We start from the raw sequence: 22,001 nt of genomic DNA on the forward strand, positions 1-22,001 counted from the left end.
TGTGCATCTACATTTTTTAATGTCCCTTTTCTTTGGAGGAAAGAAATTATTTTCCATAGCTAAACTTTACGATGTTATTTACTCTAGAAGCATAAAGTGGCACCTCTTACACAAGAGTTTTCTTTCAGCGGATAGGCCCAGTCTTAAACACTAATTTTAATGATGATTAAAATTTGTGATTATTAGTTGCCTGCCATAAAGCTGCAATACAGATAATGCTGAAGTGAATACCAGATTCTGTCCTACTCTGTGCATTGTTAGCCAAAAGTGATTATTAAGAGTATGTTCTAAAGCCCATTCTTGTCAGTAGAAGGACTGTCAGCAACTTTAATGGTTGCTGAGAATAAACCCTCTTTCCCAGTAGACTAGATCTAATCAACCTTGCTGCCTTTATACAGGTATAACTGTGGCCAGGATATGAAATCTGGGGAATTAGCCAGCTGATATTTGAGATGGAAAGAACTCGGGGATAAAAGACGTATTTGCAGAAGCATTAACTAATAAAGGACCTCACTGTGCTTGTAAAATGAGCATGTATCTAGTGTTTAAAGAAAATGCAACAGGTATTAATGTTTGAAACAATATTGATAAGGAACAAATGTTTTCCAGGTTAAATTGTTATCAGAAAATTTAAGGTGTACTGTATGTCACTGATTATTGAAAGTTTAAAGAATAGTCCTATCTATTCTACAAAAGCCTGAACTGCTGAATTCATCATGATACAGTTTTTAATGCAGTATTTTTATCCTTCTGAATGTACCTCAGTGTCAATTTTGGTTTGAAGATGTGAGTGCGACAGTTATTAGAGTTCACAAGTATTCTTCAGAGTGTAAAACAAGAGAAGCAATAGAGTCTCTCTACAAGCAATTCAACAAGTTTATTGAGCCCACAGTGCCTCAACAAGAAGAAAAAATTCAGGGGATTGCAGAGCTTGCTAAACACTTATATGGTGAGGAGCTGTCTGATAATGTACTGTGTAAAAACCACAATAGCTTAGGATAGGAGAAAGCAGATTCCTAGATTTGTTGATTTAAGAAGAAAACCCCATGAAAAATCAAGTGGTATGTTAGAGTATTGACTGAGAGAGATGAAGTATTTCAGAACAAGTATTTAAAAAATACAAATATGAAAATACTGTAAAGGCTGGTAGTTGCTTGGTTTTCTGTATACAGTCTGAATTCACCTTGAAATCTAAGTGTGAATGTCCTTGTAATATTTGAGTTTGGAAATAAGACTTCATGGCTTATGCTGTCTCCTAACAGGCAAGTCTTTGAAGTCAAAGTATATTACCATGATATATCTCGCTGCTGAGTGATTTTTTTTACAATAACACTGTCATTACCTAGTGATATTTAATTGTTAACTTTCCTAAGTATTATATTAACACAAAATATAGATTGTTCTGTAAATACTTTATTTGCAATTGTATTGATTTGGAACATTGTTGACCGATGAGACTGGGGGTCAACAAATTTGAAGATTTGCTTTTTTCTCCCACTTGTAATGTTTATGTAGCTGTTAAAGTTACTTTATCCAAAGTTAAAGGTATCTATCCAAATGTGCAAAGATAACGTGTAGCCTATAAAGAAAAGTAGTAAATCTGCTGAAATGTCACCAAAGTCAAACTGTACTTCTAAGTTCCTCTAATTTAGTGTCAAAAAGCCTATTTAGAGAGTGCAGATGGCCCTTATTTTTTTCTATCTTCTCAATATTTTAAACATTCCTATCTGTAGAAAAGGAGCTGGGAGAATGGATTCCTGACACCAGCTGTTTAGGAAGACTGGGAGAAAGGAGTTACTTTGTGTTAAGTCTTTACATGGGAAAACGTTTCCTCATCCCTTTTTTTTTTTCCTTTTTTTTTTCTTCTTATAATTGGGATCTAAGTATCTCCTCAGTATATAGTCAGACTGCTAATTCAGTGGATGCCTTAGGAGGCCACTGTCTTTTTAAGCAGTGTCACTAACCAGACAGAAATAATTTTGATAAGGGAGAAGCCCAGTAGAAGATCTGCAGAGACTGTGAGGGCCCATCTCAACTAAGGTAGTAATAGGTAGAAAAGCACATTGCTCTGTATCATAAAACTCCTTCAGCAAAACCAAGCATAGAGAAAAATATAATTATTGTAGTATTGTGGGGTTACAAAGTACACATCGTTAAGCATCTATTTGAGGCATTCTGTCTTACTTTTATGCTGTTTTCCCTTTGCAGGTATTGAAGAAGGAAAGAAGTATGCTGAAAAAACCATATCAAAGTACACAGAAGTCCTTAATTCTATTGATGAGTTGTGTAGATCTCTGAGAGAATTTAAGGAGATTCAGGTATTTTTCTTTTACTTGGAGATTATATTGCAACTGCATCAAAATGCCAGTTTTCGTGTCTGGATCAGTACTTTTAACACAGGATCATCAACAGTAGTATGAAACATCTCTTAATTGTTCACTTTTACGGACTTATTTACATTAGGTAATAATCATAAGGAATCAATGCAGTTTTTCTTGTTAGTGCATTAAATACTCCTCCTCGATTTCTTTTTGTCAACTTCTTTCAGACCTGTTAGAACTTTCAAGTAACCTTTAGGGGAAGAAGTTACTGTTTCTTTCTTTGAGTATCTAGACAAATACTCTTCCTTTTTTCCACTTCCCTTGGTACTGAAATATAGAGAGATGCCTGATGTGGCATGCTGAACAACCTAGCTTGGCTTCTTGTCTGCCTTGCTATAGGAAAAATCATCCCTAGAAACAAGTTGTGTTAAAATTAGTCATTTAAATTAGAAAAGCTTGAATTGTAATGTAATATTAAAGAGAACAACAATATTTTAGCTTCATATTCTGATAAGCTTCTTTAATTAAGCATGATTTAACTAGAACGTATCAACTGAGGAGGAATTATGGAAAGGCAGCAGGTGGCAGATAGATTTCCTTAATAAAAACTCAGTTTACTCCATCATCCACTCCAAAAAAAAGGATTGCATCAAAAATCTCCCACGTGTGACCATAGGTGATGGGGTAATTCTTTTGTGAAGTTAAGAATTAAGATATTTAAACATCCTGCTTTAGTTGACATTGAATGTTGTTTCACTTATCTTTGGTGGAATTATTCATTATTTTTCATAATATAAAATCTGAGTAACACTCAAAGAAATTATCCATTAATACATTTAAAAGCAATAAGAGATTCAACAAGTACAAATGAGTTCCAAAAGTCATTAGACAAACGAATGGAAAAAAATCTTAACAAGACTGTCAAGCTCAATTTCTGAATGCAAGTTCTAGCTAAAGTGTTCATAACCTGCTGGTTGCATGAATCTGTAAAATTGATCACTTTGTCATATAGCTGTCTTTCATTTTTTCCTTAAGTATCTGTTACTGATTGTCGTTAAAGTCATGATACGGGATTAGGGGAATCCCTTTGATTAGTCATAGTGTGATCATTCTTGTGTTAGTATCTCATTTTCATTTACAAGCTCCACATTTGCTTTAGTTTTTTTTGTCCCTTCTGGAAGAATCTTTTAAAGGGACCCAATGTTATTTTGGAATTACAAATTATGGCTCTGTAGTTAAGGGACACCCAAAACTGATACATAGGGATGCACAGGAAAAGAAGCCCTGAGGGAAAGAAGCAGTGTCTTCCTTCCATGTGTTCAGGAGCAAGAAGCAGCTGTGAGATTAAACAATTTACTATATTGCTTTAAAAATCACCCTGAGCATAGACAAAGCTGTTTTAAAACTTATGCATGCCCTGTTTAATGTTTTCTTTGTCTCCTCCTTCCAGAAGGGACTTCTCCAGAAAGAGATGTGGGAGGATGAGGTAGAAATGCACTATCAGATCATGTAATAGGGAATTCTTGAGAAGGCAGGAACAGCTAGTGGGAAACTGGCAGGGCATGAAAGAGGATTGAAGCTTGAGAGTGAAAAGGAGTACAAGAAATGAGAAGTGCAGAGGACTGTGGACAGAGAGGTACAGAAAAAGCAGGAGTTTGGGATTTCATGAAAACTTGCATTGCTAACATACAGAAACTTTAGCATAAATGATTTCTCAGGATTCCCTTCCCTGACCGCACATGTTATATAAATGCTATTGTCTGCAGGACAATAGGAGCCCCATGATCTCAGAACGGAGCTGCATCCTTTGATCTGTTTTGCCAGCTCAACATAAGCTGGACCATTTCAAGAGAAGTGGAATTTCAGAATGCTTGTAATATTTTATTTTGACTAATTTTGCTAACTGTAGAGGTATCTTTCTTTAACAAAGAGTTGCTTGGAAAACACTTTTTTTTTTCGGCCAGAACCATTTGTGCACTATCTACTGATTATTGTAACTTCTTATTTGGATAATTCTTGAAAATTGTTAAAAGAGAAAGCTAAGTCTGATCAGTCAAAAGGAATAGTATCAAAAGTATCTGCAACAGAGTGTTATTTTCTAACTTTTTTTCAAATAAAAGATTTTTTTTTATTGTACGTTGTATTCTGAGAGCTAAAACTAATTCTGTACTGCAGATTTCCAATATATCTGAGTAGCTGATGTCTATATCTTTCAATGGATAATTCGTTCAGCAAATTATTCAGACAAATTGGTACCCTGAGTGTGGATTGCCATGACTATGAATTCAGTTTCAGTTCCTGTCATTTTTAAAGAGTAACAGAATGAAGGGGAAATGACACATTGCACAATCATTCCTGAATTTACCTGGCTATAGAATTTCAGAAAAAAACACTCTTGGATTTTTCAAGTGAAACAGTAAACATTCCTTTTCTGAGGGAAAAAACAAGATTGAATTGGATAGAATTTTTACATATTTAATGCTAGAATCGAAAATAGTAAGATAGCATTTTATTACTTTAGGCCAGATAGCTGAAGATGTGAAATACATAAAACTGTAACGATGGAACTTGTGCTTTTCCTTACCTTGTACCACTGTGGTGTTCTTTGAAATCTCTAGATTTCTGTTATGACAATTTTAAAGGATTTGTGAAGTCTTCATAAAACACTGTATATTTTTCCAGATTTCTGTTATGGTTGTACTTGTGTGTAAGAAGTTGTGCAGTCTTTGAGGGTTAAGCTAGGAATAAATATTAACCAGAAAGAATGATAAATAGCTGATGAAAGCTGAGTTAACTCCATTCACGGTGGATATGGACTATCCAGCTGGGAAGTAGAGGGATGGAGTAAAAAGCATATACCAGTGCAAATTGATATTCTACCTGGTTATGTTTTATGCTTAGAAAACCTTTTCCCCTTGCCACCTTTAGACAAATTTGAACATTCTAGGCATTCCCAAGTGATTCTTTCCTCTCCAGAACTGACCTCCTGAAATGTCTTTCTGTTGGATTTTTTTTCTTTATCCACTTTTTTCCTAATAGTTTGACTTTCCTAATCCTTTATTTTCTCTTAGTTATCCTTGGTACAAATTGTTTAATATTCCTCAGACTGATGAACTCAAATGTCTGGCCAAGAGTCTGTGGTGTCCTACACTTTCCCCGTCTCAGAAAAGTTCCCTTCAGCTTTGAAAAACTTGGTCTTTGCTTATCCCGGAATGAATCAGGTTTGCTGAATATTTCTGCCATAAGGAATTTACACCTGTGCTGATGATATTTTATAGATTAAATTTCACTTTTTTTTTTTTTTTTTTTTTTTACTACTGTGTTGTACAGAATGTAAGTCAGTGTGTAACTACCAGTTACTACCTTACTTAATTTTCTTTTTGCATGGCAGAAAGGTGAGTTTGCTGAAGAGTTGGCAGCTGTACAAAATGCAGAAACAGAAAGTGGTCAAGATGCACGTATGGTTGCTATTAAAGACAAAGCAGGGGAACAAAGGCAAAAGGTTAGTTAGATTTTCTGGACTAGAACTCTGTTTCTTAAAAGGCTTGGTGTACTGCTTGAGAGTTTATTGCTTTTTAGTCTAGAGCCTCCCTTAGGATGGGCATCATCAGTGTATTCATTGTATGTTCTTTTCCTTTATTTTATTTTTTATTTATTTTAGTCCCCTTTTACCTCCCAACCAAACTCCATGTTCTTCCTTATTCCTTTTATTTTTCTCAGCCTTCCTTTTACTCACCTTTACATGGAATAGGCTGTGATGAGATGATAAGACTGATGATCACCTCTGAAACTAGTTTTCCATTTTAGTCACCAAACTGTTGTTATTGTTCTCCCTTTCTCTTCCTTACATATATGTGTCTTACATGGCACTACCTTTCCTTTTTTTCACGCCAGTGTTCCTTTGGCCTGTTACCACAGTATTTCTAATGCAATCATCCCTGACGCGACCATTCCTCCTTCTCTCAAGGGAGAACAGACTCTGCTCTCTCCTTTCTAATCAGACTTATGGGATATGGAAAGTAATAAATGGGACTACTGTTAGTATTTTCCAGAACACTAATATTCGTATTTCCCTAAAAGACAAGTTATAAATGTGCTAGAATTATAAATACTTCCCTCAGAGCTCAGAATTTGAACTAAGTAATGGTAGGTAGGAATTATGATATTTTTTCTCTGTCCAATTATTAAGGTCTTCAGCAGAAAAAAAAAAATTTCCATTTTTTCTTTCAGATGAGATCAGGTATATTACACTTGAATTCACAAAGCATTACTGAGAAGAGAAACTATACTCTTCCTCCTTCTACCAACACTAAACAGGTATCTGCTGTTCATTTTGACATTAATTTTTTAAAATCAAATTGATAAATATTCTTGTGTACTGTCAAAAGAATTTCACCCCTTAATTCACTGCTTTTCAGAAATGACTGATATTGTTATATACAAATTGAATAGCTCAGATTCTTTTCTCATTTACACTATTACATATCCAATGCAAAACCAACACATAATCAGAATTGCTTCACTTTTGCAGCAGGTGAACAATAGGAAAACAGTCATGCAAAAACAAGATGTAACACAACTACAGCTGTCAGTAATTCTGTATGACATGTCACAGATAATCTGCACTGCAGTTGGTATGACACTGTACATCAAATAAATAACATCAAATAATAAATAAATCAATATCAGATAATCTTTTTCACCCTCATTTCAAAATACTTTAGTTACCTTTTAATTGCCCAAATCCCATGCAGCAGAAATCATAAATAAATTTTAAAGTATGGATTATATGTCTATGGCAATGCACAAAAGGAAACAGGATAGTGAAAGATTGTGTATGCGTTTAGAAAGATGAAAATCCTAACAGACAAACATGTTTTATTCATGGATATATGGTAATCAAGTATGAAAGTTTTCAAATTGTCAATGAATAAATGTAGTCTTAGAAATGCAAGCAATGCAGGAAAAAAGCTTTAAAATGTATGAGATTATTTTAGTTTACAGAACATTTTGAAACCTTGGGATTATGGTTTATTTAATTAAATGTAATTAGTGTACTATGAAATCTTCTGGTAAGTTAGGTTGGATGGTAATACATTTAAGTCTTTACAGAGGAAGGATAAATTGATGATTAATTTATAGCTTTAAAGTTTATATTTTGCAACCTGATAATGCAAACTGACACTACAAGACATTAAATTGTGAAGTTTTTAGTAATTCAGCTAACATTAACCTTCCCTTCATTTAAACACAGAATGTCTTCCTCTCTGTGATGAGCCATAACTTTATCTCCATTCCAAGTCAGTGGGAGTTTCACTATTGAGTTGGAGCCCAGATTTCCCTCAAAATTTTGTGACTGTTCCAAAAAGCCACCCTCAGGTGCCTCACCCAGCATATGGCCGTAGCCATATTTTGTATTTTGCTAGGCCACAGTCTAGTTGAGTCCTTGCCAGACTGTGCCTCAGCTGCCAAGGGGAGAAGTCAAGGGAATGTGAAACCTCAGATGTGAGATATGGCAGCTATGATACCTCCACCCTTTTCATCACTCCATGCTTCACTTACAGAAGTAGCAGGTTCTTCTCACTGGGGCTTTTCTGTCTTCCATTTCCATCCCTTTTGAGGAAAGGCCTCGCCGATCCCCTCATTCAATGGGCTAGCAATATCCAGTTTTGTCTATGCTCTGAGAAGTTACAAGCTAGTTTTGTTGTATTAATTTGCTTCAGTAAGAACTATCACACTCTAAAAAACAGCCTAGACCTTCTCATGGCACATTCATCATCATGCTCCTTTGATCCCATGTGACATACCAGGGCTGAAAGTCCTCCTGGTGGTCAAGCTTGTCTGACAGCATGCCCACTGTCCACTTGGCATTCTTCTTCCCCACTGCACCAGGATTTTCCCCAGCGTCATTTTCCAGCAATCTCTGGAGTAATTCTATTCTATTTCCTGACCCCTATATGTGGTGACTATGAAGCTGGCAGCACAGCCCTGCACTAGGACCCTAGATTAGTCAATCTAGGCCTTCCTACAGCCCCCCAAATGTACATCAGTGTGTGCACATGTGAATAGACTTGTTAGCAGGCAGAATGAATCTGAACCAATGGTTTTGTTCCCACAATAGAGACTGGCTATTCAGGAATTTGACCTATGATTTTTAAATATACCTGCTCAAAATTGAATACTCTCAACTTCTTAATATTTAATCAGATTTGGTTTATTAAATTTGTTAGTGCAAGTCAGACCAAAATAGCCTGAATTCTGTTGCAGAAGTGTCTATTAAAGTCTGTTATCAGAGACTTGCAAATCTGGTCAGGCTTAAAACTAAGAGAGTTAGTTACAGCAATTGCTGGTAAGATTAAAAGAGCTGGATGACAGTCAAATTTGTAAATGCATGGAAAAGTTTATTGTATGAACATACTGGAATTAATCCTTAAAAATAAAAATTCCCTAGAAATAGCTGACAGTCAGAACCCCAATGAAAAAACTGAATACATACAGTAAAGAAGTAACTCTCAGTAGATATCTTGGTTTCTTTGAGTAATTGGAAAAGGAGAAAACTGACAAATATTTCACCATATTGGAAAGTGGATTATTACTTAGGTTTATACCCATGGTATGTTCATATTGAGAGAAATTTGGGGATCGGAGTTCATCGGGGATGTTTGTAGAAAAAAGCTTAATACCCAAACCTGAACCTGATTTTACTACTGAATTAAATGATTTAGACAAAGTAAATGCAGTAAAATTCCAGCTTTCTTCTACTTGTTTACCCATGGGTCTGGCATAGACCACATGGCTTTGAAATAACACAAGTATTAAGCTGGAAAAAGAAAGGCATGCATCTACTTCTATATTAAAACTAACATCTCTACAGGACCAGGGCAATTTGGGGTTCTATTACTTCTTTTTATTTTTATTCTGTTAATTTTGTGTGTGGGTTAAGTTATATTTAGAGCAATAAAGCAAAGAGAGAGGCCTGATTAATGTGCCAGTGTACTTTTGTGCTGGATATTGCCAGAGAGATGTGGTTCTGAGAGCAATGATATCCTGAATATCACCCAGTTGATTTGGTAAACAACTATAGATGATAGAAACATTGCTTACTACTTTAAATATTTTTGTGTAGGACTTAACAACAGTAGAATTCCATAAGAAAACATTTTGAACACCTTTGCTAAGGGCCCTGACACAAATGAAATAGGCCTGAATATGTGAGTATACAAAAGACAAGAGGCACAGAAGTAATTAATAAATCAGATAAGGTCTTTGATGCTTTGCTGTTGAAATTAATGTACTGATATGCCATAACCACTTGTTCTAAAATACGATGAGTGGTTTTTTTCTGGATCGAAGGTAATAAATAATTTTAACAGACAAGATCTTATTCACACAAGATCTTAAAACAACTGACACAAACAGAAAAATATAAAATGGTTGGAAGATATCTTAAAGATGTCAGTTTAACTCCATAAATCTTAAACATGACTAGTGACCCTCTTTCTCCAAGAATCAAAGTGCAATAGCTTGACTGTTAATATAGTTTTATATTGCTGTGTGTCTGTTTCCTGTTTAGGTGTAATTATGCCACCTCCTCCCCCTCTCCCCCTGATTACAAATACTCTCATAAACAGCACCTAGAGGAAATCCACAGGTTGTCATTGTTTAGCAAAAGGGGTACTTTACATTTTATTATTACTGTTGTAATAGCCAGCTTGTTCTATAATTTGTCAGTCTATTCAAGATATTCAACGTTCCAGTTGCCTACTGCAAGCTGATGATTATTGTTTTCTACGTATTTCCTCCTGCTTCTCAGAACTGATTAATTTAACTTAATTACAAGAAATTTTTCTAATATTGTTACTATCTTTTGTATGAATAGTAGATCCCTAGAATGATAACTCCTTCTCCATGTTTTTCTTTTTCTTCCTCTTTCACTTCTCTTCCTTCCCCTCCTAATTTAAGGAAAGGAATAAACTGGCTGATATTCCAATTATCTGCCCAGCTGGTGAGGATTTTGTTTCACAGGATACAGAGCTGTCATTTTCAGCCAAAGAGGATAGTTTACAGACTGAGTTCCTGGCAGAAGAAATACCCTCTGGAGAGGAATATGAGTGTATATCACCTGATGATATCTCTTTGCCACCGCTTTCTGAGACACCAGAATCCAACCTCTTGCATTCTGAAACAGAGCTAGAAGAGCAGTGCTGCTGTAGTACTCATAGTCTGCATGTCAGTTCCTATAGCTTGCAAATGCAGAAAGACATTAGTAGTAAAAAAGGTGCTGAAGCATCTGATCTCTTAACAAATTTTGCTTATGCTGATGCTACAAATGATAGAATGGAAAGCCCATCAGATCAGTTTGAGAAGTTTCATATCTCTTCAGTAGATTCTTGTCCGAAAGTCAGAGTGAAATCTCCTCTGACTTACAGTTTACAAGAAATACCTGAAGCTAGCACTGCGTCCTGCACAATAAATGCCATACCAGCATATAGCATGATAAGTGAAGTGTGCAAAACACATTTGCAACACCTTGAACTTGATAAAAGCATGGCAGAAACACAAGAACAATTGCATGACTTGAATAACTTTACTAAAACCCAGGATAGGCTGCATGCTTTGCCTGATGCATTCTCAGGTTTCATGTTTCAATCAGACGCCACCAGAAGTTGTCAGAGGCAGATGGTCACCCGAGAAGAGATTAGAAGTGCATCAGAAAAGAACAGCATGGCCAACCTTTCTGGACAGGCGCCTAACTTCTCCCAGCTTCTGTCTAACATGACCGTCATGGAAGGTTCTCCAGTAACTTTGGAAGTAGAAGTAACAGGATTCCCAGAGCCTACACTGACATGGTGGGTAGCTTATAATGAAAAGAACTAAATATCCCTACTAGTAAGACAAATTGAACCACTTATAACTATATTCATTAATCTATACACTAGAATAAATTGCTTGTGTCCTTTTCACTCCACACTTGTGCATGGCTCCCACTTTCAAAATTGTTTTGACAATTAACCTACTTGAAATAATCTCTCTACACTTAATTTCATGAATAGTGAAAGCATCAAACCACTGTAAGCATATCAAACATTTTTTAAACAAATAAAGCATGTACTTTTTATGTTCATTCTCACTCTGACATTCCACATCTTTAGTAATTTGTGAAAAAATGCCCACTCCACATTTACTGTAAGGGAGCTCCTCTGCATTGTCTCAGCAACTTGCTATTGTATATTTATATATATAACACACACACACACAAATATGTATTTATAGCGACTACATACACACATGATTGCATGCATAAGAGAGAGAGTTATCAAAAACTGGAGAGATGTTACATGTAAAAAAAGCCTAAATGTCTGTACTAGAGCACTAGTTTTCTATTAAATATTCACTCTCTCTCTTTTTGAATTGCTGCATGTCCAATGAGATTGCTTTATACTGTATTTGTTAGAAATAGAGATGCTATAATATAAATACATTTTAAGATGACTTTTCAGAAATCCTCTGCCAAAGATGGAGACTGAAATAGGGGCAGGATTTCAGCATTAGTCCTCTATGTGCTGGCATATTTTGATAAAATTTTACTTCACTTGCCATGTTTTCATCTTTCCCAACAGAGGCCTTTCTTTCTGTATATTAAATTTAGATATGTCTCCTAATAATGTTAACATCAAAACATTTACAGTCCTACACAAGTGAAGCAGTTGGACTCTGCAATAGACAAAACATATTAATTGCACAAACTATTTGTAAGCTTTCAGTAAGCTGAATTTTCTTCTATGACACTGATTAAAATACTGTACACTGCAACCTTGGCAGTATACTCTGCTTATATCAATAAAGTAATTTAGTTTTCAGTCCTAGTACTCTATACTTGGAGGAATATTGCTGGTGAAACAAGAGGTACCTTCAATTCTATTTTATCACTAGGAAGCCTTAATTTAGCCCAGAAATATATACACTGTTGATATATGGTATTTTAAACAACAACATGCAACTGACAGCATTTTGCACATTAGAAATTTATGAAAATAGACATGATACTTTTATAATTAAAAATTTAGTATCATAACACCAATACCATGTATTTTATACTGATATAGACATTTTATCAGATGTATATGTGGAAAAACATTTTTGCATTTGTGTTAGGTTAAACATGCTGAAACATAGGTTAGGCCTATGCTGAAACACCAATCAGCCAATAGCAGCCAGAGTTTTCTTTCACTTCCAATGGGTAAATCAGGAATAAATATGAATTAATGCAGGCTGAAAGATCCTCAAGTGTTAGAATATGACACCAGTTCCTTGAAATAATTCCTGTCACATTGCTGTATACTTTTTGATGATCTGAACTAAGTAAATGTGAGGGGGGTGGGATGGAGGAACAAGTCCTGGACTGTTTTTTGTATCTGAAGACATAGGTTCAGAAAGTTTTTGTGTTGCTTGTTCATCTTAAGACCATATTTCCCTGGGTTGAATGTGGATTAATTCAACACCTTATTAGCAAAAATGTTGTTTCAACACAAAACTGAGGATCCAGTTCTTTATGCTACTCTCTCCAGTACTGCAGTGACATAACTGAGTGACTTACCCATGCAGAACCATTTTCGGAACCATGGGACCCACATTTTCTAGTATTAAGAATATATTGTCCAGCAATCTGAGTCATTTAAATATGCATCCATATTGATATATAACTGTTTAAATATGAGGGATGAGGGCGCTGCAGCTAGCTCCATCTTTTGCTGCCAAGTTAGTGTTATAGAGGTTGTCTGAATTCAGAAAGTTCTGCTTAGCATACAGTGATATAAATCTGACTTGAAACCTGACTCTCTGCTTCAGGTACAAGAAGGGCCAGAAACTGACTGCAGATGAGCACTTAAAGCTTTTACAAAAGGATACAAAGCATACATTGTTCATTCAGAAGGTGTGTGATAAAGATGCTGGCCTCTATGTTGTTCGAGCTAAAAATTCTGGTGGTACTATCTCATCGAGTGCCATTCTCCATGTGAAAGGTAACAGGTCACCTATCACAAGAATAGACTGGATAATGCTGTGTGTCATCTATATTAGCATATCACTAATGTACTGGCTATTCACTTAAGTACAATACAGACTGCACTGGACTTAATTCTCACATGCTGGGACAACATGAAATTGATGATCTTACTGCATCTTTCACAAACTGTACCAAACTGCTTTTATGTCACACTTGATATATTGCTTGTTTCTTAATACCAGTATTATGTTTGTTGTCTTTTGTCATACTGATGTTTAGATAAAAAGTTACTAATATTTTCTAGGATCTGAGGCAGAGTTTTGCATTTAAAAATTTTAGCGTTAAAAGCATTGAAAACAGTTTTAATGTTTATAGGTGTCACGTTAAAATACACAGGTGCAGTGCTCAGATCAGTGTATATTTGAGACTGATGTATATTTTATGATATACTTTTGGTTTTGAGGGGATTGGATTTTTTTTAAACATCAAATGTGTTACTTCCAATGCCATTTTTCTCATATAATTTTTAAATACTTTTCTGTGTGGGATAAGGCTTCTTAGACAATCAACATTCATGATTGCACTAGCATAGCTCAGATCTACGTCTCAGTCTCAGCCTAGAAAAAAAGCAGGTAGTCTCAACAGATGAAAGCTGCGGTACTTCTAATAGACATGTGACTGTCTGCACTAGGAGGATTTGACCCAGAATTGTCAGGATTTGTGTGTCACTTAGCATACAGTAGATTAAAACCCCCAAATGTTTACAAAATAGAACTTATCAACGTACTTATCTTCCTGCTGCTTATTTTGGTCATAATGCTTGTGATACTTTCTCTGCCTTCTTATAAAATAAAAAAATACAAATATTTCAAATAATTCACTAAATTGCTAATGTGAGACAAGAAATGTAATAAAGAGAGCATTTGTGCACATTTCAAATTTTAAACCCACTGATTTCAAACAGAATCAACTGAATTGGGGAAGTACCCAGGAGAGTAATGTGCACCCACAGCAAGAAAAGATTGCTTTAGTGCAGTCAAATAGAATTCTTCTATAATTCAAAGGAGTAACATCCAAACCAGGAATTTGTTCACTTATGTATTGCATTTCATTCTTGATGAGGACAACCCTAAATACTATTCGTTATTTTAAAAAATAATAATTTATTTGAATATTTGGTAAAAGCAAAATAACTGTGCCAATAGAAGACTTCATTTATAAACCCTCAAATCTAACTTTTAATTTCTTCTCCAGTACTTGTTGTATTTGTACAGTAAAAACAATTGACAAACAGCTGCATAATATTTCTTGCATATCTGATTTGCAGCATTTATATTATGACTCTGTGTAGAAAACTTATACGGAGGAAATATTTACTATCTCTTGCAAAATCTGCAGAAAGGAAATAAGCCTTTTACTTCACAGAATGCTGTGAGCAGAATATATATTGCAAATTGCAGGAGGTCAGTGAGACTGGAGACTGACACTTGGATATTTTGGCCCAGTGACTGCAACTTTATTAAAATTCCTGTGACTCTGAAACAGGAGATGTCCTCAAGGCAACATAACCTCACAGCAATAAGAGAGGGAGGAGGTGGTGAGCAGATGGGGGACAAAATAAACTCTATCTAGAATTGATATTGAATATCAATATAATAGAGAACAGAACTGAAATAAGGGTAATAACCCTTAATGCACAACTTTCAAAGTCCAGTCATCTCCTGAAAATGTTGATCCATAAAAATTCTCCCAGGTATATAAATGACCTCTTTTCTAAAATTGAACTTGCTATTTCACAATAAGGCTATTTTTAATAATTACTACCATTTTGAATGTTTCAATTTTTATAAAAGTAAAATTCAATTTAGTGGTTTTGTGTCCTTGTGACTTTATATACCTTTCGTAGTTATAAACAGGCAGCAGAGAAACTATGTGAGCAAGCAGACTTGCATAAGCTTTTTGTTAAGCAATATTGTGATAAGAACATCCAAAATGCCTTTCCTACATGGTATGAGATTCTGCCTGCTGAAGAGCTGCCAATGCTTCATAGCCTGATCCCGTTCCTAATGCACAGAATGCTGACAGCCCACAGCCAGCAAGTAGATTTCTGATCAGTATGTGAAACAGTAGTCTAATTCAGTGCAGTTAGTTTTGCAGTTTCTATCAGTTTTCATTATCAGTGGATCAGAAGTTACATAATACTGAGATTCAAACTAAAGAAAACCAGATCACTATCAATATGGTGATCTGACCTCCAGTATTCTTCCTGACAGACTGGAAATTAAGGCTGTCTTAGTATCACCCATTTTCTTTATGGGTGTTAGCAGACCCACTGAGTCTCCTAGGTGACAGCTGCTCTTCAATCTTCTGCTTTTATTGAGAGTTGCAACTCCACCAAAAGTCAATCATTCAAAAATTAGAGGTTTTCATGGATGTTCTTTTTATTTGTTTTCTGCTTTTTATAGAACAGGAATTGGAGGTAACTTGGATCAAGACTTGTACTTGGATCTGATTGCTTGCTAACAGTTATGGAGAGAACACTTTATAATAATCAGCTCTATAAATTAAAGAGGCAGCAAGCAGACAGAATTACTGGAGGAGTGTATACAAATCATGGTAACAAATTCATTCCTCTCCCTTCTAACACTTCTTGATGTGCATCCTACAGGCTCTGGGTGATATGACAGTGGAGCAGCTTTGCAGGCCTTCTCCCTGATAAACATTTCCATTAAAGCTGCCTCTGTTCCTGTTGTTAACTTTACTTAAGATTACTATATTCCCAGTCTTTTGCCTTAACAGGCTTTAGAGCAAGTGGGAGAAAACTGAGTTACTTGGTTCACCTGAGATTTGACAGCCAGAATCCAAGGCCAGTTTGCAGAGTTGTGTGTAGGTAAGAGATGTTGCTTTGAGCCCAAGCAGGATTTATTCGGTCTTTTTATTTAGTTAGCTGTTTAGAAGCCCATAGATGATGTAGCCTATTATAGGAGTTTGGCTTACACTCCCAATTCCAAGCATAACAAGGAAGACCATCATCTTTTCTCTGAGAGTAAAAAGTTAAAGAAATGCCTTGGAGAGAGAAAATTTTATTCAAACACTTACAAATGTGCATCTACCTATGAACAGGCATACTCTGCCTTTTATAGGAAAGCTCTGAGTAAGTATTATGCCTCTTATCTCAAACTCAGTCTACTCACATTTTGGCCCCTTTGCAGAAAGACCCATTTAAAATCAATACTGTGCTGATTTTTTTCTTCTGAAATATAGTTTAAATAGGGCATGAAATGAGCCTTGTTAATAAAGTTTTTGTTTTCCTTATTTACTTTTCTCTTTTCATCATATTTTTAAAAGTACTATTGGTAGTTCAGGTATTAACATATAAAGACGGTTTATCTTACTGGACCTTTTTCAAGGCCCTGCTAATTGAGTCTTGATTTAGGATGATAGACTCTAGGAAGACTTTCCAGATGAGGAAGCTGTATTGACATGTTGCCCCTGTAGCTGTTCACTGCTGCAATGCAGTGTTGAAACAGGACCAGTGCTGGATTTTGTTGGTTGAGGAAGGATGTTCTTAAGCCAATTCTATCTAGAAACTCACTAAAGGAGAGCGGCCCTCTGCCCACAAAGCTACCAAAGAAGAATGGTAGGGAAAAGCCACATTTGGTGAAGTTAACACCCATTTGCCAATTTGAACCCTAAATGTCTGTTCTAATTGACAAATCAGGTAGCCCAGATTTCAACAGATCCTCACAGAAAAAAGGTGTAAACGATGATCTTGTCTCCAGCTATGCCTGGCCAAAACAAAATTGTCCCACCGGGGAAGTGCAGATTACTGCAGCATTCTTTGCACAGCCTGAATAACATTATATAGGCCTAAGTGGGGGCTAAGGTTTATGTGAAAGATCCCAACAGATTACCTTTCACCCAGGGAAGCTAGCTGTGTTTCCGAAGGAAGTGAGCATCAATTTGGCTATTACATTTTAAAGGCAGCTGAAGTGGCTTGTGATCTGCTCCCTTGCCAGAATGTCTTTCATTTTTATTCAGACATGTTATCAGTGAAAGAAAGCATCATATTACTGGATTAAATCCTGGAATTAAGCTTTTATTTAAATGTAAAATAAGGTCTTTCAGGTTTGATGCATTTGAAAGAAAGTGAGATGCAGATGAATCCAACTTTCAAAAGTGAAGTATGCTATTGTTTTTAAGAGTGTGCACAAGTATGGCATTCATGATATTGCTATATAACAGACATTGTGAAATTATAAAAGATCAGCATCTTGTCACTTCTGAAAATATTGTCATTTTTGCGTAGTCAGGTATAATTATTAAATGAAAAAAATATATAAGGCCAGAAATTGCCTTAACTCATCTGTGGATCTTAATAAACTATTGCGGAAGTATGTAATTCCTTTGTTCATTAAATCTGACCTCTGAGAATTTGAACATTTCTGTGAATTTTAGATTTACAAAATTTGATTTTCACTTACCTCAGACTGAGCATGGTATTGCATCTAACTTAATCACTAGTAGCTTTAAATGTACAGTTTTTAATAGGTATGTAGAAATCAGGCACATTTTTAACAGCTGCAACAAGCAAGTTAAAAAAAAAGAGAGAGAGGGAGAGGTTAGAGCGGGAGAAATTAGAGAGGGAGAGATTAGAGATACTGGCTATACAGTAGGATACTGAAAGGTTCCTGGGCTTTAATGCTTGGCTTTGTAGACAAAGGTGTAATCAATGTCGATTACTGCTAGGTTGGCAGTCTGGATTTTTTTCACTTTATATAGTGAATCAAAATGAGTTCTGAAAACTTTCTGCTGGAAAACTGTTGCTGTTTTCTGTTCAGATTATCTAAAATAAAGAGTGACAGTGGTGTACTTTTATGCTATACTATTGTTTCTGTGACAGAAAGGCACCCTCATTCTTCTTCAGCAACAATTTCAAAGTCATGTTTTTTTCCTTTTCAATGCTTTTTTTTATAGTTCATGTTGTTCGTGCGTCACTTCCTTGTCCTTTCAATCTCCTTCTTTCTGTAGAGACAGAGAATACATGTGGGGGTTTTCTTTTGTTCTGGTTCTGCAGCTTTCTTGTTTTACAGTACTGAGCTCCTCTAATCATGATTACAGGTTCAAACCTTTAAAGACTTACAGACCCCAAAATATTTACATCTCTTACTGACCGCTCACTTAAAAAGCAGATTTAAGTATTAGACTCTCCAGCTTTACTGCAGAAGTGTTATCCTTAAGCATATTACTAATCTAGCCTCACTTCCTCCTTCCCTGTATGCAGGCACTCATTAAGAAAGAAAGTGGTGAGCAAGATTGCCTGACTGCAAAAAGTGGAATTGTGTGAAGGGGAATTTTCATAAGATGCAGAAGTTTGGAGGGGAAAAGGGTTAATTTTTTTCCTTCTTCAAAAGAAGCAGTCTGACTGTGGGCCCAGGTGTGAGTAAGTAGGCAAACGGAGACAAAGGCATTTGGCTGATTGGCTATGGATCAAATGTGGCTGGAGCTGCAATGGAGAAGGTGGCTTCCTCTCAAATGATTAGTAAGGTATGCCTATTTCTAGACCTTGCTCTGGAGACTTTGCCAGTATTTTTTGTTTGTATATGTGCTTTGTAGCTCAAGGAAGCCTGTATCTTTAAAAAATAAAGCTCTGCACTCAGACTTCCTTTGATGAGGTTACCCCATGGTATTCAAGGAAAGTGGAGCTCTGCATATGGATATTTCAGGTAAACTGGGAACATCAGACCCACTTGGTGTTCCTTAATAAAGCTCCTTCTGAGTTTGCTAGAAGCTTGAGTAAAACGAAATCTCCAAACAGTAAAATGCAGTCTCTTAATTTAGACCAACACAAAGAATCTGAAGTTAATGAGCAGTGTGGTGTGAATATTGTCTCACCAGAATCTCAGTCTAACCTCAATTTTTAGAGAAGATACAGTTAGGAGGAAGCAGAAAAGCTTGCTAATAACACGTCTCAGGACATTGAGAGGTTTGAAATTGTATGCCCACAGTAAATAGATTGAAAATAACCATGAGGCAATAATAAAAAATAACTGCTGAAAACAATTTGGCGTGACCTGGTGTCACCTGTGTGTGAGACTGGGGATGAAAGCTGTGTAATAAAGCCAGACCCATGTGATCTCTCCACCTGCTGTTTTTGTCCAGAGCTCTGTGTTTTCCTTTTCATGCCTACTATTTTATCAACTTGCAGTAAAATTTGACTTTTTTCTACAAATATTTTAATATAATATTTAATATTATGAATTGAGAGTCAGGCACTGAATGGACGAACTTTTTATGTTAAGCTACCAGAGTGTGATTTCACCTGAAATGTTCTCCTATGTAATGCTGGAACCAAGATCTTTTTTTTTTTTTTTTTCCTAACCTTCGTGTTTCATGGGATGTCCAGCCTAGAAATCATTTCTAATTGACAAGTTGTCGTAGCTTATTCTGACATTTCATTATGATATTATAGGAAAACCCTTGGTGAAGTATAGCCGTCCATTCCATTTTGAAGGTTGATGTTGCTGGCAGAAGACGAACTCTTCTTTTTGCAAAAGACTTTGGCCTCCTGTTGAGTACTAGCCTGTACTTCAGAGAGTTGTGGTAGCTGTTACTTTAGGGTTCTCTTTGCACATGCTTTTCCCTTTGCTGTCTAGAAACTGGTCATTTTAGTTTTTATGTTTGCTGATACAAAATCAAAATGTGATCTGATCATCGTTGCCATTCCACTGAGATCTTTTTTCTATTTTGTTTTTTTTTTATTGTAAACACCATCCTGGCATGACTTGCAGCCTGACTTCACAAGGTGATGCAAACCCCACAAGTTATGGAGTTCAGCCCAAAACACCAAAGGAGTGTCCGATACCTACCTAATGTTCTCTGATGAAATACAAGCTATACCTCCCCTTATTCTATATGGTAGATGAATCTCTTTACAGTGATGCAGTTTTGCTCACATCAGGCCAATTAGCATTTCACCTAGCGCATATCTTTAACATAAAAAAACCCTTAAAAATTTTTTGTTTTGTTTTTATCTCCAAGCCATGGACCTATTTGTCTGATGTACAATACAAGAAAAAGAAAGACGTTTTGCATAGGTGCTTTATTTTCAGCAGAAATTTGTCTACGCCAGCTGGCATTGTGTAAATCCTTCTTTATGAGCAGATTTATTGCCATTTCTGAACTGAAAAAGCAAGAGGAAATGAACACTTTTTCAGGAGTTACGTGGCTGCTTCAATGTTAGTTATACATCTGTGTTGAATGTTTTGGCATTTTGGTTCTGCCTATAGTGAAAAAGTGGCTTCACGAAGGTAGAGTACATACTACAGTATCAACTAAAAGAAAGGGGTGGAAGGAGGGAATATAGAACAAATAGGGAAGGACAAAAGAAGAAAAGTAATAAAGATAAGAGAAGTAGAAAACATTAGGAAAAATGTAGAGGGAAGGAGAAGGGAGATGTCTGCCAGAAAGCTCCTGCCTTGGAGTTTGTAAGAGACTAATTCCAGCAGAGCGGGAATGTGAAAGAACTCTCCCCATCTGCCCCTCTCCCCCTGTAGTGAAATCAGTAATAGCTGGGACCTTTTGTTACTGTTCGTTTGTAGAGCCCTAGCAAGCTTTAGAGACAACTTGTCCTAGATTCCTACTTTAAATACTCAGAAGGCAGGTATAGAAAATTTCCTGCTCCATTGCCACCCTTGATTCTGCCTGCCCAGTGTTAGTGGGCGGGCTCAAGTATATCAATGACTGCTCTTAGGAATGTGTAATTTCCCTTCCTCGATAGGACTGGTCATATTGAATATCTGTTTGTGACTTAATGCCAGCTGTCTGCAATGAAGATGCAGAGGTATAAACTTGGTTATCCTACTGAAGTGAGTGAAGCTGCAGATCCCAAATCCCTGTGCTTCAGGTACATGCAATACAATGGTGCTGGCAGATTGTGCCTGCTAGCTTTCAACAGTTGAGAACTGAGCTGTTTGAATCACTGGGACTGGCTAATACAGATCGTAGGTTAGCAAGAGTATGGGAAAGTAAAACTCGTATCTACTTCTGCTCTATATTGTGGCCTCAGACCTACAGTTTATGGGAAGAATGTAAAAGCAGCTAAGACTTTATTGTACGTTGAAAACTTATGGCAAGTAAGAGCTTACCTAAGCAATGGATTTATTAATGCAGAGAGTGAAAATATCTGCCTGACTGTGCTGGGAGTCCCACATTTGGCAAAATTAGCCACAGACTCAATATATTTTGGGTTCAGATGTTACTGGGTATTTTTGTGAGATATGCTGATTTTTGTTTCACAATAGTATAATGCAAAATTATTTCTCCTAAAACAGTGGAGTGGTGTTGGCCCAACTGTGAACAGATTCAGGCCCTCTTATATATTAAACATTCAATAACTTTCCATTTCTGAGAAGCCTGGTGATTAGTGTTTTGCTAAATAATATGGACATATGGTTCAATTTATCATAAAGAGGAACAACAGAACATTCTTTGTCTGATAGAAAAGTACAATGTTCATTTTTGTTGGGGTATTTGTGTGCACTTCTGTGTTTTAGCATCTGGGCTGCTTTGGATCCCTTGTTTTATGAACATTTAGTCCGAGTTCTGAGGTCATTTTGTTTTTTGATGTGGCTCTCAAGGCAGAACGTAAGTGGAATTTAAGGTAGCAGTACAGT

At 36.1% G+C, this 22,001-nt stretch overlaps 1 protein-coding gene across 1 annotated transcript in view; it reads left to right on the plus strand.

Annotated features, from left to right (window-relative positions):
* Positions 1–22,001, plus strand: part of CCDC141 (coiled-coil domain containing 141) — a 100,869-nt gene that overhangs the window by 73,938 nt on the left and 4,930 nt on the right. The window contains exons 20-25 of the mRNA XM_013960810.2: positions 766–949; positions 2,209–2,318; positions 5,713–5,823; positions 6,552–6,638; positions 10,284–11,170; positions 13,170–13,342. Coding sequence (XP_013816264.2) covers positions 766–949; positions 2,209–2,318; positions 5,713–5,823; positions 6,552–6,638; positions 10,284–11,170; positions 13,170–13,342 — 1,552 coding nt within the window. The remainder of the gene's footprint in view (positions 1–765; positions 950–2,208; positions 2,319–5,712; positions 5,824–6,551; positions 6,639–10,283; positions 11,171–13,169; positions 13,343–22,001) is intronic.

This window comes from Apteryx mantelli, chromosome 6 (assembly GCF_036417845.1).
Source record: "Apteryx mantelli isolate bAptMan1 chromosome 6, bAptMan1.hap1, whole genome shotgun sequence".
Classification (NCBI taxonomy): domain Eukaryota; kingdom Metazoa; phylum Chordata; class Aves; order Apterygiformes; family Apterygidae; genus Apteryx; species Apteryx mantelli.